At 43.6% G+C, this 19117-nt stretch overlaps 1 protein-coding gene and 1 long non-coding RNA gene across 6 annotated transcripts in view; one reads left to right on the top strand and one right to left on the bottom strand.

Moving 5' to 3' along the window:
* The first annotated feature begins 409 nt into the window (after positions 1–409).
* LOC135916228 (histone lysine demethylase PHF8-like) overlaps positions 410–19117 on the top strand; it is a 46354-nt gene continuing 27646 nt past the window's right edge. Inside the window, exons 1-9 of one of the 4 annotated variants that reach the window (XM_065449529.1) lie at positions 410–615; positions 1265–1350; positions 2113–2171; positions 2252–2310; positions 3369–3529; positions 4824–4965; positions 5245–5443; positions 12441–12691; positions 16765–16871. In XM_065449529.1, the coding sequence (XP_065305601.1) occupies positions 518–615; positions 1265–1350; positions 2113–2171; positions 2252–2310; positions 3369–3529; positions 4824–4965; positions 5245–5443; positions 12441–12691; positions 16765–16871 (1162 nt within the window). In that variant the 5' untranslated portion in view covers positions 410–517. Of the gene's footprint in view, positions 616–1264; positions 1351–2112; positions 2172–2251; positions 2311–3260; positions 3295–3368; positions 3530–4823; positions 4966–5244; positions 5444–12440; positions 12692–16764; positions 16872–19117 lie in introns of those variants that run through there. The other 3 variants (XM_065449528.2, XM_065449527.1, XM_065449530.1) reach the window with 3 other exon arrangements.
* Positions 8852–12176, bottom strand: LOC135916231 (uncharacterized). Of its 2 annotated transcripts, XR_011514584.1 has the most exons (4): positions 11845–12176; positions 10636–10783; positions 10318–10533; positions 8852–9806 (listed from the first exon to the last, which is right to left on the bottom strand). It is a non-coding gene; the product is annotated as an uncharacterized lncRNA (long non-coding RNA). The 2 variants fall into 2 exon arrangements; XR_010568881.1 differs by having other exon boundaries at positions 10318–10783.

The raw sequence follows: 19117 nt of genomic DNA, 5'->3' as shown, positions 1-19117 counted from the left end.
CCTCAAATCAAGCAAGACCTGCAGACATTGGGGATGCATAATCAGTAGCCACCTAAACGCTGGTTATTGCATGGCATAGTCTCCTCTTAGAATGAATGGGCAACTTTCTAACAAGTGCGGCTTTGTGGTTTCGTCTTTGGATTACAGAAGGCCAAACTCCTTAGCGTTTTAAAGATTTAGTGTACCACCTTTCTCTATGGTACCACCATGGCCACCGTTGCTGCTTTCTGAGCTATTTAAGTTTAGCGCCAGTTTCAGCACGGCTGCATACGTGGCGCATTCTGATGGCGGTTTCCGAACATAGTAAATGACGCCGCATCGTCAAGTTTACAACACGAGCTGATAAAAGCGAGTTAAGACGCCACGCGCGAGGCCAATAAAACGGCGCAAAATAGTCCTTCGCCTGTTGTGTTTGTTTATTTCGTCATTAATGTATCCGTGATCTGGTTTCGCGCAACGTTATGCAAATGGCGGTTTCCAACCATGTGCGTTGTTTTGGGTTGCCGTTGGACCTAAGATGGCGTCCGTAGATGTGTATTGTGTGTGTGGCCAACCGTACGACCCAAATCTATTTATGATACAGTGCGATGTTTGTAAAGACTGGTTTCACGGAAAGTAAGTATCCCCGGCGCGATCGCAATGCACGCGTTTCTTGCGCGTTTGCGTCCGTAATTTGCCCGCCGACACGATTGTGCGAAGAGCGTGCCGCGGACGCGTTGGTTTCCTATCGTGCTCGGATGACACTCGCTGATCTGTCGCTAACAGCTTGCCCGCGAAGTTGCCCGCTCTCGTCGAAGACGTCGTAGGAATGTGGAACGTTTTGCAAGCTGCTCCAGCGTGGATCGTGGTCGTTTTCGTTTATGTTTCGCCGTCGCGCATCGCATGCTGACTGCCCATCAGCTGGTTCCCCCTCGTCTTCCGAGTGCAACGTTTCTTCTTGCGCTTTCTTTTTCTCAACGAGTAACGCTACACGCGCCGTTGATCTCACTCACACCTGTCTCTGTAAAGCTTGCGTTTGAGCGAGAACGGACGTGCTGCCTGCGTTGAAAGTCGCGCACTTCTTTTGAGCGCTGCTGTTTACGCGGGGGAGACGGAAACGTCTGTGGCCCGGCTGCACCTGACGTATCGACCACGCTCTCCAGAGCGTGCCCGAGAGCACACTTGTGAAAGCTGTCAAACTGGGGCGCTCGCTTGCTGCAGGCGGTTCGCGACTCGACACTTTTTAAACGACCGTTTGCCGTGTCGCTTCTATTTTTGGTTTCAGTTGCGTGGATGTCAAGGAACACGATGCCTGCGACATCATCAAGTACCACTGTCCTCAGTGCCAGTTGACCTTCGGGCCGTCAATCTGTGAGTGAAGCATGCTCTCTGACCGCGGCTTATTCTTTGCACTTAGCAAGGAGAACGTTTTGCAAAGTGAAACTAATTGTGTATCGTGTAAACGATACATCGCTTACATCGATGTGAACTTCTCTCAAAGCACCCTCTCTCTGAATGACGCGTTAGCCTTCGGCATTTTAACCCGAGCTTTAAAAGAAAGCGTTTGGGATGCCATGTGTTAGTGTAATATTGTATTGACGTGTTCGAATTTTAACTTCATCGGACGGTATTGACATGGTTTCGACGTACGGATACATCCATCCATCCATCCATCCATCCATCCATCCATCTTTGCCCTCCCCCCCCCCCCCTTTTCTTTAGTTTACGATAACCAGTATAAAACTTTTAATTTTATCCGGAAACATTTTAGTGGTGTAACGTACTTAATGACTGCAGTTATCTGTGGTGATAATAAACCATTCTTGTTTCATCTTGTGAGCATTGCATCTGCAGTTCATTTTTCACTTCATAGAGTAAAGATGGACAGTATATTTTTTTCATGAATTGTAATAATGTACAAAGTAAAAAAAAATCAAACAAGTCTGTTCTGCTTTCTATGTCTGTTCTGTCTCAATATGCCTTGTTCTGTTACACAGCAAATGCTCATGAAATAGGTCAGCTGTCTATTTTCTCTTCTGCTTGGATTAGGTTTTCAAGGGTTGATTGTTTTACTATTTTATGTAGTTTGAGTGACACTTCTACTGACGCTGCCATGGCATCATGATATTTCAGGGAAACAGAGGACTAACTGGCATCGGCACGATTACTCAGATCCCGATGCTAGTGATAAGGTAAGGCATCCACATTTTGCTGACATCTGTGTGTGATGTATGTTACATTGTGTTATAACTTGCTTATCCCACGTTTTCAGCCTGTACAGACAGGCACCTACGTTTTCATAAAGGAACTCAAGTCGAGGCATTTCGAAAGGTAAGTTTCTCTTGTTTTAGCACTGAAGTATTTTATGCTTAGCACTTTCTGTTGGGACCTTTTTGTTAGGACTTTTAATGCATGTGTTGTTACTTTGGTGCCCATTTGAATCCGTGAGAATGATGTGGCTAAATCTAAGAAAAAATAAGGGTTGGTGTGTTTCAGTGCTCACAAAGTCATCATTGTAGAACAGCTCTCAGTGCCCTTAATTGTGCACATACTCATGAAATCCTGAGCAACACCTACTGAATTCTATGCTGTCATATTGGGGGTGCCAGAGGGACAATGCTCCAATGCTTTATAATATAGAACTACCATTGCTACTATGCCTTTGTGACCTTGTGAGAATATTTTTCTTAGGTTGTTATGACCAGCTCGTAGTTCAAAAAAAAAAAGGAAAATACCAATAAATATTCCTGGCAGTATAGACCTGTAATATAGGTTCCTACAATCCAGTGCTCTCTCTCTCAAGCTAGCTGTGCACCTGGTCAAACCTGAAAGCAGTAATATTACACATGCACGGAGGCCTGCAAAACTGATTAGCGAGCCTTTGAAAGCCATTTGTTGTAAAATAATGGCGTGTTAAAGAGCAAAGTTAAATCTTGATGCCTATTTGCCACGGGAAAGCAGCTGTGTGAAGTTGTGATGACTGTTTTTGGATAAAATGGAACTTGCATTTCTATGGCAGCGAATGTTGCACACTTGTACACCTAGCATGCATGATAAACATTGTGCCCTTGCATGCAAAGATAATGTACCCTCCCCACCACCACCACGTACACACAGTTTCATCTTGCACTTCTGCATCAGCTAGCAAAGATGCTATTTCTAACGGATTATGTTGTTCAGTTATACGAGTACGCTTTAAAACTAGTAACTATTGTCAAGTGATGCCCAATTGCGGTTTTAAACATGTGGGGCGTGTCCTGTTACTTTTGCTCACGACAGCACATACTCCTGGTAACGATTGCTGCCATTGATTAGGTAGGTAAAAAAGGGCTAACGATTCCTTTTATTGGTTTTGGAGGTAATTCAGTTCCTTGTTACAACCTTTCCAGTGCGGAGAGCATAGTGACCCGTCTGAATGGGGACCAGTTCAACCTGCAGTACCTGCTTCACAGCGGGTTCACTAACCCAGTCTTGGTCACAAAGAAGGATGGCCTTGGACTTGTTATGCCACCAGAGGACCTCACTGTCAGTGATGTCATGGATTTCATTGGTTAGTAACCTTCTCATTACTTAAAATCTCTTTGGTTTAAACAGCACAGGGACTTTCTTCCTGACTGTGCTAGTGCTGTTGCCTTGTGTTGTCACTCTAGGTAGCAATCGTAGTAACTCATCTCCTGATAATTGACATCATCATGTCCTCATGATCACAATAAAAAAAGTTGTGGTTTCACCCTACAGGCGAAGCATTGATTGCGATAGCAAATTATTAGACAGCTATACAAAGTAAGGTTAGTCGTCTTCTCAGCTGCATACACTCACTTACTAACATTCACTTACTAACAAATTAACAAGCGCATTGTCATGTACACACAGGCAAACACCAACACATCCCGCTCGATGACCGTGGACACTCACTGTGAGAATGCTGGCATGATAAAGAGCAGCAGCATCGGCAAGTGAATTCCACTTCGTGCTGTCTCTTGCTTCAGCACAAACAGGGCACACGAGGACACTGCTCACATGAAGCCATCAGCTACATCCGGTCGGCTAGCCTTCGAACCCAGTGCACATTGCCTCCAATATAGGATGCACTCAGCTGCCGCAGCTGGAATAGAGGAGGAGTTGTGCACTAGCCTGCCCCCTTCCCCCTCCTCCCCTTGTGCGTGTGAGAAAGCAGTGCGCATCCTCCCTGTCTTCCTCCCTTGCGAGCGCGAGAAAACACCGCTGCATCAAGCCACCATACTTCTTGGCTCACCCTTGCAAGCTTTCACTCGCACCTCCAGCATGCGTTGCGTGGCTGTGATGCTATCGCACTTAATCTTTATACAGAACGTCGCTGCGCTGATATTTGCCTGGAGTATCTGACATTAAGAAACTGACGTCTTGCAGACTGGTTTTATGCGTGGCACTCTTTCTTCTGAACGTTGACTCTAATCGACTGTGCCACATGGATGTCGACATTAATGCAAGTGCTAAAAGCAGCAGTGGCTCATGAGACAGCAGTTGCATTGTGTACATAGCACAACACAAGACAACCAGCACATAACCAGACAGTGTAATTGTGACTGTTTTGCTGCATGTTATGCAGCATATAACAATAACACAACAGCTTTTGCCACCAGTACTGTGGACGTTAGGCAAGAACTATAATCCGTTTATGTCTGCTGCCCAGTTTCTTACCAGAGCCTCGTGACCTCTGATGCAAATACACGTAGCAGAATTCTCACTACATGCTTAGGTGATTCATTTACAGGCTGTTGTGCTCTTGTTTTACGAAAGTTCTGATAGTGGCATGGCGTTGTTACTGGGCAATGTCAACATGCTCGGTCTGTGTGCTGCTACAGGCCCGGATTTCATGTTGGACGTCATCGATGTCCGGAAGCAGGAGGATCTTAAAATGACCATGTCAGAATGGGTCGACTACTTCAACAGTTACGATCGCTCCAAGGTCTTCAACGTCATCAGCCTCGAGTTCTCAGACACCAGGTCAGTGACCACTCCTTAAAACCATATCAGGTTGCAGTCGTCAGTGGTATACTTGTCGTAGAACCTTTGTGGTTATCTGCAGTAGGGAATGATGGACATTAAACATGATTGTTTGTGCCATCATGCATTATGATAGTGAAAGCACACTTCAGATAAGTAGTGGGATAACTATGAGTGAAGAAAGTGTGGGTAAGTGTGGCTCTCGTAATGCGCATTCTGGTTGCCAAGACTGCTTTGAGATTGAGAATTTGTAACTGGCATAACATCTACTTCTTGCAGGCTGTCCGACTTTGTGAAGCCGCCATCGCTGGTTCAGCGCATCAGTTGGGTGGAGAACTGCTGGCCATCGCATGTACCCAACATTGGTGTGTACCAACGCCCTGCTGTCATGAAGTACTGTCTCATGAGCACCGAGAACAGCTTCACCGACTTCCATATCGACTTTGGCGGCTCCTCGGTGTGGTACCACGTTCTCAGAGTGAGTTGATGCTAATGTTGTATCAATATTATTGCACTTCAGAACCAATAACAAGAGTTCCAAGGAATAACAGATAGCAGGGTGCCAAGGGAGTAAAAACACAGTCGACATTGACAGAATATTAAGTGGGCAGTGAGATTTAGGAGTTTGCAGTCATGAGATTGAGATGGCTTAAACAGCACAAGGTAACTGGAGATTGCAGAGAGACACTTTCGTCCTGTGGTGCACTTGTTTAGGGTACTTCTGAGGTTGATTACACTGCTGGTAGTTGCTGACTTGGGTTGTGTTGAGTGCATTAATCGGCAAGTTAAATATTCTTTATTGTGTGTGCAATATGTTAGGCGATTTTGTGAAGACTTCCATTAATTCCCAAAAAGCAGCACATAGAGATAAGGAGGTTGTTATTTTGACGACACACTATTTGTGCCAGTGGACTATTGTAAGTGTGCGATAATAATTGGGCAACTTCTTAGTTTTCTTGTATTTACTAATTATATTTGTGTTAATAAATTTGCAACAGTGTTGCAGCTATAGAATTGAATTTAGTTTGCAATTGCTGGCATACATTTGTTAGGATAGATCTGCCCATAGCTAGTGCTATACCCCTCCTTTGGTGTACGCTCAAGGCATTTCCAATTAGAAATAAGCCTTAGAGTGGGACCTTTGAATTATTCATCCCCAAACTTGTTGAGAAGTGCATTAATGTTCCATGTGTGCCACTGAACTCTCGCTTAAGAATATTATATAAAACCTTTAAAGTCGTTTGGCTCTTAAGCGTAAAACTGAGTGGAGTTTTTGAAATTTCCCTTGTAAGCTCTCTATGAAGCTCTACGCATTTCTAGAAATGAGCCATTGCTGTCATTGTTACTGGTAAACTTATAGCATGTTTCTCTTTTGCAAGCACTTCTCATTTCTTTTTGGGTTGTGCGTACATATTTAATGATTAGTGCAGGGGTATTCGAGTATGTAATAATGTCAAAATTATGCCTGAACCCATAGCATTGAAGCAATGTATCGACACACCGTATTGTAACTGCTGAAACACATCATGTGTGAGGTATGTATGCAGTTGGGATGCTCTCTTGCGCTTTCCTCAAAACATGGTGCGTCATCTAGCACTGCTGCAGAAAAGTTCCTGCTTGGCACGTGTGTAAATATATATTCAGACAGGATTGCTTGAATATTTATTATAAGAGTTTGATTCTGCCTACAACCGTAGAAGTTTAAATGATTTTTTCATCATTGAACAGTGGCACGTGCAGTCGATCCCACTTACAACACTATTAAGGTGCTAAGAGTATCCCATTGTTATAATTGATAATTGGTTAACTGGGTTGCATGAAAACAGCAAAGGGGGCAGATATTCAAAGACTTTAATTGGACTGAAAGGAGTACAGTTGGGCCCGCTTACGCCATTCCTGTTTTTAACAATACTCGGATGTAACAAAATGTAGTACTATGAACTTTTGTGTTTTCTGGTAAAATAAGCCACTTACTAAAAGGTTCCCATGCCACATTTTGGTCATAGCAATTAAATTTGGCTGCTGGATGTGTTTGCGGAAAGAAAGCGCAAACTCATTAGATAAAAAAATGCGAAGTGCTTTGCCACAGTCGCCTTTGTGCCACGCACCCCGCACAGCATGCCATGTCGCTCCTGTCCAGACTCGCTTTCGCCCCTCTAAGGACGGTGAGGGGGTGGAAGGGAGGCGGGTGAGGGGTGCATCGCATAGTGCTGGCTCTGGTGAAGCGGCTCATGTTTGAGGATGTTGCATTCTTTTTTTCTTTTGGTGCACACACCCAATTGGCAACTCAAATCAACATTAGGGGGCGCTGCGGAGCCTGACCCGGTCTGGCTACACTGTGCAGTATGGCGGCTTTACGGAGGTCCCCGCGTACGCTTTCCTTGGTGAAAACATTAAGTTTGTTGCACTGCGATGTTAATTCGCGCTGTTTTGTGGGGGGAGAACGGGTAGTGGACGTCGAGCACCTCATTTTAGTCGGCACCAGTGGTACAAAGAGTAATTAAGTAGAAGTGGTCGCGCGTGTGTGCAAACCTCCGGCGTGACAGCGGACCCGCACGAGATTGTGGTGAGAATCGCCGACGCATTCCGGGACCCATCGATCGTGGAGGCAAAGTGTTCGTGCACTGCTGGATTGTCGCAAAAGTGCAAGCACATCTCGGCTGTTTCTCCTGGCACCTTGTCCTGGAACATTTGGTGTAGTTATCAGTCCCTTTAACGTTTCGTCTCTACATTGCGTTTCAATGCTGTTCATAGTGCAAAGATCGTAGTAAAGTGGAATGTTCATGTGCGTGCACCGTTGTAAGCAGAAGAGATCCTATTATGTGCCGAACTGCAACTTAGCTTCACCTTGTGCTGTGGCGCTTGGGGTTACCTATCACAATACATATCCTGCTTTTTTTCTTTTTTTTGCCGACATGGCTGTTCGTTTCCTATGGCTCATACGCTATTGTTTCACAATTTGTGCTCGAGCAACTGCGTGATATCAGTGGCGACTCAGGCAGAACTCATGAAACCAACTTTTGTTGTCTTTGTTAGTGCCCTTCTTAAAGGGGCCCTGAAACTGGCATGCCGCATGATATAGATACCACGACCACCACAAGCTCTGTTCGCAGGACGATCAGACAGCCGTGTGTATTTATTGGTCTCTGTAAGTGATGTAGCTCCAGGCGTCCATCTCGCGTTTAGAGAGTGCCACACATGCCTGAACCACAAGTAGCAATGTGTAAAAAAAAAACTTGACCAGGACCTTGCTACCTTGCCATGCACCGTGTAGCTTCCAGCACACTAGCTGAGGCGAAAGGAGAAAGCAATGCATCAGTGCAATAACTACTAATTCCGCTTACAGTTCAATGATTCGAAAAATTTGTGCAGCAGGCGGTGTCCTTTTGTAGTGAGGTAACTATGATCAGTCGGAAGTGTTTCAGTGCCCCTTTAAGTGTTTGTTAAGTGCTTTAAGTGCATGTTAAACTTTTATGTCACTTACTTTCCATTTATTGATATGTTGATAGTAAGGACAGCTCTATATGCTCTCTGGAGGTCAATAATTATCATTCACTGATGTTAAGTCTGCACAAGTGTCTCCCCATGTTGTATTACCAGTGGTTTAGTTATGCTTCCCAGGACAGCCATTTGCACTGTATTCAACAAACTGGGAAGAAGCATAAATTATGGTACATATACCAGCTGGGGTCATTTGAATCAAACCATTCTTTCAGAGTACTCAACTCTGGTGGCCAAACTTTTTAAATACTCATCGTATGCAGGTTTGACACTGTTCCATGTTACTTCTCATGTTCTGTTTGGCCAGATATACCCTCATATGCTAAAAAGTGCAACAAAAATGGGCTTGAGTAAAACGTATGAGGCAAGTACAGTGAACAAAATATTGAGTGCATGTGGTTTATTTTGTGAAAAAATACAAGTAAGGAAAGGGACAACAAACCGCCATTGAAGAATAACCACAACTCTATGCACACAGATCATAAGTGAACTGCAAATATCTCGGAATACCATAAGATGAAAACTTGCATCAGAATGCGTAGTGTAAATCAGCACTTCAATGAAGAATACAAGTTGCAAAAGAATGTGCATTGCTAATTTACAAAAAGTGTGTTGAAGTTGAAGTCTGCAGGTTTGGCCAATGCAAACAAGTGCAGCATGTAGATCACATGGCAACGACCGTGTCTGAAAAGTATGAAGTGGCTGAGTGGCATAAAAAATGCTGGATTTCCAAACGGAAGACTGCACTTACTCTCAAGGCCGCCACGCTTTGATGGAGCCAAGGTCACACGCACAAATGCCTCTATGCAATACAGGCTACTTGCAATATTGCCAGCCATGGCACGACTTCAGGTGAATCACCTAATGCCGAATATGCAAACGCGCCACTGGAATTCATCTTTTGGTGGCACAGCCACAGTTACTTTTAAAATTTCACACATCAACTGAGCAGTCTCTGCAATTATGTTGCTACATGTAGTTAGAGAACAGTTAAAAAGGTGACTCAAGAATGCAGTGGAAATATGCTTCAATTTCACCAATGTCAATGCAATTGTTTTTACACATAACTGGTGCCATCCTGAAAGTGGATGAATTTTTGTGTAGCACGTCACACGAGCATTCAGAACATCGAATGATGGCAGGCCTGTGAATGTATTTACGTCGCTACTATTTATCGTGTTCACAAACTTCTGTGGAAAAGTACCCGATGTCACTTGGGCAGCCTTGCTTTCTGTAAGCCTTGTCCGTGAAGCCATTTCTAGTAGGAAATTTGCCACGTCTTTTTCTTCTCTTGAGTACTCTGCCATTAATGTCTGGAGGCCAGGTTGGCAAGCACATTCCTGTCACAAAACAAAAGCAAGAGTTGTAATGTCTGACATATCTGACGCGAAATGCAGCTTCTTTTTGTCATTCCAATAATGCACGTCAGTGTATTAAATTCAATGTTGGAAGTAGGGAAGCCAAGCTTTTTGCATCAGTTAATTTGCACCCATCACACACCACAATCCTTTCACGAATTAATCCAGAAAACATGCTGCCGGCTAGGTAAAGACAGCTACCACATCACAAATATATAGAAAAAATAAATTGCCATATTTGCTATGTCCTTGTCCCTTATGGTGTTTGCAAGGCTTTGGTCAATGCTGTTAGGGGATGGGAAATCGTCCTGCAATGTCAGATAGAGTTCAGTTCAAGAAACCAGTGGTTAAGCAATGTGTGCACAAGTTGCCATTAATGTGCACCCATCACACACCACGTGCTACAATGCTTTTACGATGTAAATCCAGAAAGCATGCCACCGTCTAAGTAAAGACAGCTACCACAACACATACATATACAAAAAGAAATTACCATATTTCCTTTGTCACTTATTTGGTCCATGCTGTTGCGGTGACGGGATGGGAGATCGTCCTGCAATGTCAGAGTTTAATCCCAAGGAATTAGTGGTGAAGCAATGTGTGCACAAGTTGCAGGCAGCCAATTTACCATGGTGGTCGTGCTGACAGGTGCATGGGGCAACACCTTTGCTTCTAATGGGGAGGCAACAGTTTCTTTGCTTGATTCATTCTGTAATGCATTAAAAGGTGTTGACATCTATTGCATGCTTGTAGACATGGTGTATGTACCATAAGCATATAAGTGCTGCACCATGTAGTCAAATTAACTTACTCTGGCTGACCGATACACACGTCAGCGAAGTCTTGCCAGTGAAAGCTCTTTCATATGAGCATCCTTGTTCTCATCATAACATGACGTCCTTGGCAGGTTTTCAGTTGGTATTGCATTTTTTTCAGCCGCTGTCTTTGACATGCTACATCTGAAAAAATAAATGAATTGTTTATGCTTTGTTGTGCCTCAATATGGGCTGCACCCAGAATTTTTTTTCTTTTTACCTCAGAAACAAAGCCACAATATTTATAAAAATGCATTTGCAAGGAAATGAAGCACGGTTTGAGTGTGCAAGGCTATGCAACGATGTACACCGAATGTAGCATCTGCAAAACGTAGTTGAAAGCTGCTCATAACACAAAGTACACAGGTGCAAACACCACCACATGACCGGAGTAGTTATGCCACTGAGTTGGGGATGATTTAATAACACAGATAAAGCTAGCTTAGGTACTAATACTGCACATACATATGCGACACGTCAGTAGACGGCGGACGCCGTAAATTTTCCTCGAAACTAGCAAACGCGTGTAAAATTGACATGTGGCTGTCGCGTAAGTGGCAAACTTCTGCAATGAACGCGATAGGCTCGCCGTCGGTGCGAAATACCAGTGTCATATGGCCACTCTTGAGCACGTCGGAGATTCTCAAGTGCAAGTGGCAAATTCGTAATCAGTCGCGCTGGGAAGTGCCCGCGTGCAGTGCGCCTGTGCTGCAAGTTCATCCGCACCACGCATGATATTTATTCCGCTTTAGCATGCCACATACGTGGCACGTTTACACTCAACACTTCCCGAACTTGCTAGTACATCATTCGTAAACATTTGAATCTCCGACGCCCGTATAAGTTGCGCGAAACGTGCTGGGCATCAAAAGCCTCCCGAGTTACAGCCGGGTGTAGCCAACGAGCGCAGAGGTGACGTTGCTCGCAGAAACCGCTGTGAAGCGTCGAACATGAGCTCTAATTACAGCCAATGTGGTTAACGAGTGCAGAAGAGACGTTCCTCGGAGAAACCGCTGTGACAGGTCTCGAACCTGTGCTCGAATTTCGCGTTGCGGCTAACATATGCAGCAAATAATGCATATCCCAATCGCCAGTGCCCGCAATGCGAAACGTGTTTACATAAGGTGACACAGTGACATGTATAATGGCCACGCACAATGGTCATGCATTAGGGTCGAGTTCACAAGTTCACAATAGTGTCTCACCTGGTAAGGAGAAATTATCCCGTGCAAAATGCCGTGAGCAAACAGTCACTGTAAGCGTCACAGCCTTGCCGAAGCGGAGGTTAGCGATCCACCTGGTTCTGCGGCTTCAGCCTTTCCACTCGGAGGGAAGTGCGTGAACGGAAATATCGCGGTCCTTCCATCTCGCTGGCACGCACCGAGGAACACAGCAGAACTGCTTGGCCGTTCGCTTTTTCTTTGCTAGCAGCTTCATTCTTCCGTCCGCGACAGCAGCCTCCACGGCACACACGGCGACTGGACCTCTGTATTTCGTTTCTCCCTACTGCCGCTAGGTGTCGCATGAATTGCTGGAGTTGCGAATAGCCAGATCCGATTGTTATAATGGAAAATGCGGCATGGGAGCATTGTAGTAAGCAGTCTATGTTGTCACAAAAAGCTTGACCATGCATCGGCTTCTCATCGTTAGTTCGATATATTGTTAAATCTGGTATTATTATAAGTGGATTTGGCTGTACCCCAAGTTGGTGTCAAAGGAATTCTTTGAAGTGCAACACAAGCCTAATTGCACATATGCTTTGGGGTAAAACAAGTGAAAAACAAGCCACTTTTGTGTGCAGGGGGAGAAGATATTCTACTTGATACGGCCCACCCAGACGAACCTAAGTCTCTACGAGCACTGGATGGCCTCAGCCAACCAGAGCGAGACCTTCTTTGGGGACCAGGCAGATGCCTGCTATCGGCTCACCCTCACTGCCGGGCAGACTCTCTTCATCCCGACTGGATGGATACACTCAGTGTACACCTCGGTGGACTCCATGGTCTTCGGTGGAAACTTCCTGCACAGCTTCAACATTGGCCTCCAGCTACAGTGCGTACCCGTCATTTCCTTCCTCTCTTTCTTTTTATTTTATTTTTTTTCTTTGTCCTTTTGTCAGCTTTTCTTCTCATTCTGTTTCTAAATTGCCTTGGTGTCCTGTACCAGAGGGTTGTTGATCCCTTCGCATATGCATTCTCTATGACTGCGCTTTCCATGTTGCTGTTATGCGACAGCTAAAGGCTAAATTCACTAAAAACCAGCACCTTCACTTTGTGCTCAAATGTGTGTGCGTGTGTGTGCGCGTGCGTGTGACAGGTTAAATGCGTAAAGCATGGTAATATTGCACTCAGTATGAGCTGCAATGCAAAAAAGCATGGCAAAGCGGTTGCACATTGCAGCTCATACTGAGTGCAATAGTATATGTGCAGAAATGTAGCTCTAGTACTATATCATTAAGTATGATATATCAGGAAAAAGAATGAAGGCTGTAGGGTAGTTTTCTTGCACCACTTTAAGTACTCTGTGAGATTCGAATGTGATTCCTTCCAACTCCAGGTCACTGAAGGAAAAAGAAAATGTAGAATCCAAGAAGGTTTGAGAGCATGCAATAGGTGTTCCGTGTTACTGTGAATTACAGCACACTCGGGGACGAAGGTAGAAAATGACGAAGTGCTGACTGTGAACTTCAGTCCCAATGCTACAGCTTCTCTAACGAAGTCAGGTAAAGACATATTGCCGTCAGTGTGGGTGCCAAAGTTCGCAGTTAGTGCTTGTTTTCGTCATTTCCTGTCTTCATCCCGGTGCGCACTGTAGTTAAAACACACAATTTAGAATCCAAGGCTTCTGAAATTAATGCCTCCAATGATTTATTAACCACAGGCAGTAAAGTTGCTACTGAACTGAACAAGAATGTTTGTGCAACGTGGTTGGGAGAATCTGCCCATTGTTCCCAGTATGACTATGTGGGCCAATAAAGGATGCATGTTACTCGTTAAAGATGCCTGTTACAGTACTTATGTGTTTACATTTACTTGTGTAATCAACCCACTCGCATAATGAACCCACACCCCACATTTGTCCTTGGTAATTGACTTGTTTTTTTCCACATGAAAAGACGCACACCTGTTCTTGAAGGCCGATGTTCAGTATGTTCGCTTTAACCCTGCACGATTGGCCGTCATTGTGGACTATTCCAAATCATTAGGTCGCGCTGGGATGCAGCAAACTCTTTAAAACTACCAATGATAAACACCGGTGACGCAAACGCAAACGATGCAAGAATGCAACTTGTCGACCATGCGCTTTTGTTGACGATGATGATGATGATGATGCACCCTGCTTTATCATCATTAACGTTCTTGTTTATAGCGCTATGCGAGCACAGTGGCAGCAAAGCAGAGCAAGACAGTGCACAACTTTTTCTTTGTTGATTGGGTGCTGTGCTGGGCCTTTTTCTTTATTTCCAAGGTGCTGTGCATTGTGTGATGGGCCATTACTCCAGTTGCACAGTCGGTCTCAAACTGAAAGTCATAGAGCATGCCTTGAAGCATGGCAACCACGCTGCTGGAAGGCATATCAGTGTTGACGTAGTTCATGTGGGCTGCCGGGGAAAACAAGAGGATGTCCTTAAAGCGATAAAGAAGAAGTATTGTTGCGCATTTCGAGGATCGAAGCAAGGCAAGCTTTAGAAAAATGCAGTTTTAAGAAAATGGGCATCGCATTCTGCCTGGACAGCACTGGAGCTGTGGGCCGACGGCGACTCACACTAGTGAAACCAACATGTGATCGGCAGCACTTTGAAAATAAAAATGAACTTGATTTGACGAAATGTTTTATTTACGTCGCGTACGGGGTACTATTTACAATAAAGGTAAGGTTGTGGTTGCGATAATTTTTTTAATTTACATAGTGATAGGAAATTTTGACTCCTAGAAAAAAATGTTAACTTTTTTTTTTTTGCCAGTGTAATGAAACCCTCCTCCCAAATTGACATCAACTTTGGAAAAAAAAATTTACGTAGGTTCATTATGTGAGTAAATACAGTATTGTGATGCTGTAGGGATGTGGATGAGAACAGAGGTGCTGATGGCGATATGTTGTGATGGCATCTTCAGCCAAGGAACAGATAACATTTATTACCATTACTAATAAATTATAGCCGTGCCACACGGGTACTGAAAATTGCATTCGTTCGTGCCTGACATTCATTTGTGTAATATTTTTTTTTTTGCAGAGCTGGCACATGGTAAATATAATGAGATTTGATGTGGTGATGTCGATAACAGCATCTTCTGAAGTGAGCGTTAAGGCACTAAGTAAAATGTAAATACACACATGGTAATGGCACATGGTAAATTTAATGAGATTTGATGTGGTGATGTCAATAACCGCATCTTCTGAAGTGAGCGTTAAGGCACTAAGTAAAATGTAAATACACACTTACTAGTTTACTTTCCACCTTCACTGACAGTGAATTGCAAATGCAAGCATACTATAGTTCCGTGAGCTTAAGTTTGTTGCTGTCTTTTACAACGTTCCTACTGGCCGTAGCAACTTCAGCTATTCCAAGTCAAATCTGAAGCCCAAAATCAAAATGGTGTCTAGTACGTTGAAGCCATTCCAGTGCTTACCTGAGGAAGTTCACCAAGTACAACTTCTTGCAGGAGTGTTGTAGTTGAAAGTTACGTATAAATTATTTTTTAAACGCTTCAATTATACTTCAATTATACTTCAATACTTCAATTATACAAAATACTTCAATTATACTGCAGTGCGGAAGCTATGAAGTCGACGGCACGCATTTCTCAGTCAAACGGCTTCCGGTGAACGTATTAAATAACAAATGACATTAACGCAAATGGCATTAGGTTTGTCTGTGTTTTTCACGCATTAGCAAGTTAATGTCATTTTCTGTGCTCGTGTGGCACGGGTATTAAAGGTCCAACTCTGTTAGAAGCGTTGGCAAACACATAATGAAGACATCATCAGGAAGACATCATCAGGAAGACAAGACATGAAGACATCTTGCCTTCCCCCCCCCCCCCCCCCCTCCCCCTCCTCACTCACTTATAAATGTAGTGCAAACAGGTGCTTGTATCACATATTTAAAATGAAAACAGTGTCAGTATATAGCCGCTAGCGCTGCTTTTTCTGTTCATGCTCGTAGACCTCCTACTGGCCATGCTTCACATGGTACAGAAAGGTGCCTACTGCCGCCAGGTTCACAATTTTAAAATACACGCAACACCTGTTTTGCACAGAAGGTTGCAAAGAGTAAAAGCAAAACATTTGGGGGGAAAGTCTAGTATGACAACCATGAAATTCAAAATAGAAAAAAGGCAGCATAGCATAATCACTAGTTGTGGGGAGAGGGCAAATGTTGGAGAGTACTCGCTTGTTGCACACGTAACGTTTCATCTGTGTAAAGGCCCTATTCTTGTTTGCTTGTTTGGTGCCTTCTGTGTCTTGGTTCCTTGTTCTCTTAATGTGAAACTACATTGGCTAGTGTGTGTACATTTGGCGTCAACACCTCAGGTCGGTGACTGTGCCTGTCACAGACAGCCAGAAAATTGAATGATTTATCAGGTCCCATGGTCCATAGAACTTTGACACTGACTGTATTCCATGACCAGAAGCCCTTATTTGTAATGTAGACTCCCTTCGAGGCAGGCATACAGGGACTTTGGAAATCTGTTCACTTTATGAGAAGCTACACTTAACAGAAGTGTACTCTTTTTATCTCCAGGGAGCTGACAAAAGGTCTACAAACTGTTCAGCTTATCAGGGAATTCAGCTTATAAGATAGCGTTATAATTTGGGGTCATTGTTTGATTATATTGAGAGATTTGAGCAGCCTTGTCGAAAGGACATGTTTAACGAAGGCGCGTTTTAAAGTGGAGGGTGTGCTAATCTACAGTGTTGTGTATCTGGGAACGTGCTCTCAGCAGTGTGAACTGTTGCTATGAAATTGGTGACTGAAACAGACCACCTCACATATACTTTACAGATTGCATACATATTCTGTAAGTTTCTCCAGTTTGCTCTGAAAAAAAAGAGTCCTTTTTGTGATTGCCCGAGTCACAACGGTCTTTCTATCTGTCGCTTTTTTTCTCTGTATTTGCCAGAGTGTACGACCTAGAGAAGAGAATCGACGCCCCGAATAAGTACAAGTTCCCCTCGTTCGAGACGACCCACTGGTTCGCCGCATCGTACGTCATCGAACAGCTGAGAAGTGAGCAACCCTGTCATCTTGCATTTGCTTTTCGCTGCTCTCATTTCGATCATTCTGTGCTTATAGGAACATGATGCAGAAAATGGTCTAGAGTGTAATGTCTAGAAAAAGACAAAGAATTACAGGAAGATGGAGATATTAACTCTTTCCTTACCTTGAGAAAAAGGGGTGTTTTTTTTTTGTAGATTACGCCAGATTTTTTTTTTCTGAAGGAACTACTGCACTCAATATTTTATGTAATACGTAAACAAAGAGCAAAATGAATGCACTTTTCACGCATAAAATTTTTATTAACGAGATATATGTCATAAAAAGATAATAATATTTAGAAGGAAGACTGTGAGATAAAATTGGACGGAGTTTGTAAATACGCGCTTATGGGATGTACAAAATATATTGCTGTCTAATAGGCACTGTCTCAGAAAAAAACACAAATTTTAATTGCACAGATAATCGACTACAAAAATTTAACTGAATACAGTTGGGTGTGTCGGGCTGCAGCTGCCGATGTTCTGGGCTGGTTTGCATCGTCGTCGCTCTCTGAGTCAAGGTCCGATGAAAAGGCAGCATCCTCTGACTCACTGCTGCTCAATACATAAATCAAAGCAGCCGCAGGCACAGCGGAATTACGAGATCTGCGATCATTCGAAGCATGCACGCCGCTCCCAGAGGCGACCATTTTTGCTTTCTACTTTGACAATCGCGAAACTTCAGAGCGTGTTCAAAAATTACTGTCTGGCAGGAAAAAAAATCGAACTGCCCAGAAAACGAGAATATCATTCTCCTTCACGTCGGTTGAATCGGGAAGTGCAGTGCCTAGTACACTTAGAATTGCACAGTGTGCTTTGAGAATTCAAAGAACTTAGTATTCTTCACTGTCCTCTTGAGCAACTCAAATTATCTTTTACCATGAGCCTAGGTCACTAATTACCAATAATTAACTAATTAAATTTTAAATGTTCATGTAAACGCAACACGTTCAATGAAGAAGTTGCAGAGCCTATTGAGAAATATATAAAGAATTCATTTCCCAGTAGATAGCCGTTGGGGTTTTAATTTTTCCTGCCTCAAAGAAAGTACGCGAGATGTGAAAAAGTGCCATGTGACTAAGCACTTTCGCGCAGTGACATTAGTGCCCCTAAACTTGCTACCAAAGAACGATTGATTCTGCATGCAGACAGAATGCTTGAATGGACCTAGGCAATGGAGTTGGATCGGAGACAACGGTCTTGGCTTACGCTTTTGCTGGAATATCTTGACCGTTGAAGCAGCGAAGCAAATGGAGCCGTGAGATATGCTGAATGGTAATAACAGCACTTTTACTGCTGACAGAAAGCATAAAGGATGAGGTATTGTCAGCAGATGGAAATGCATCGAAGAAGACGAGTGTGGTCATCGCCTCTCATCTTTACTTGCGGCCTATTAATGCATTTGTTCTGCATTCATGCATCATTGGTTGGTAGCATATTTGAAGGCAATAATGTCACTGCTGGCAGGGACGTTACACAGCACAGCAGCTGTCTTCATGGAAATAAATTATTTATATATCTCTTGATACATTCTAATACTCCTCTACTGAAGGTATTGCTTTTAAACCAGCCCTTTAAAAGTTGAATAAATAATGATCTATGTGAAAAAAAAAACAAAAAAACATTGAGTTGCTCAAGAGGAGAGTGAAGAGTGCTAAGTTGGTTGCATTCTTGTAGCGTATGCACCATTTTTTTTTTTTTAAGGCTTGGCACGAGTTAGCTGATACACTTTGTATAGCCTGTATGATATGTGGTATATGTTGCAGCACAGCTAATTGTGGGGAGTGCTCAAAACTTTTAAGGAAGAGCACAGATTCTCTTGGATATAGGTGCCATTATCCTTTACTCTTATGGTTGACTTCATCTGCTTGTTCCTGACATGCCCAGTCTGATTGGCTCATCATCCCAGCATAGTTAGTGGGTTAGCGTATAGACCAAGTGTTCATTTGTGGTTTTGCTTGTAGTAATCAACGGTAAACATAAAAATATAAGATTAGCAAACAGAAGCAGAGCAGTTGCGACTTTTCCAGGCCCGATACAATTTCCGCCGTCTTTGACTAGCCCATGTCTGCCTTGTGGTGTCTCCTTCAGTTCTCGTTGATGAAGCAAGCAGTGCGACTACCAGATTCTTGTGGCGTCTCCTTTTGCCTTTGCTTGCATTGATCTGCATCTTGTGAGGTTGTGTTTTTACCATTTCTGGATTGCATGTGTGTGGTA

The sequence above is a fragment of the Dermacentor albipictus genome, chromosome 5, assembly GCF_038994185.2.
Source record: "Dermacentor albipictus isolate Rhodes 1998 colony chromosome 5, USDA_Dalb.pri_finalv2, whole genome shotgun sequence".
Classification (NCBI taxonomy): Eukaryota; Metazoa; Arthropoda; class Arachnida; order Ixodida; family Ixodidae; genus Dermacentor; species Dermacentor albipictus.
The sequence above is the reverse complement of the archived record's forward strand: the minus strand, read 5'-3'. Positions and strand labels throughout refer to the sequence as shown.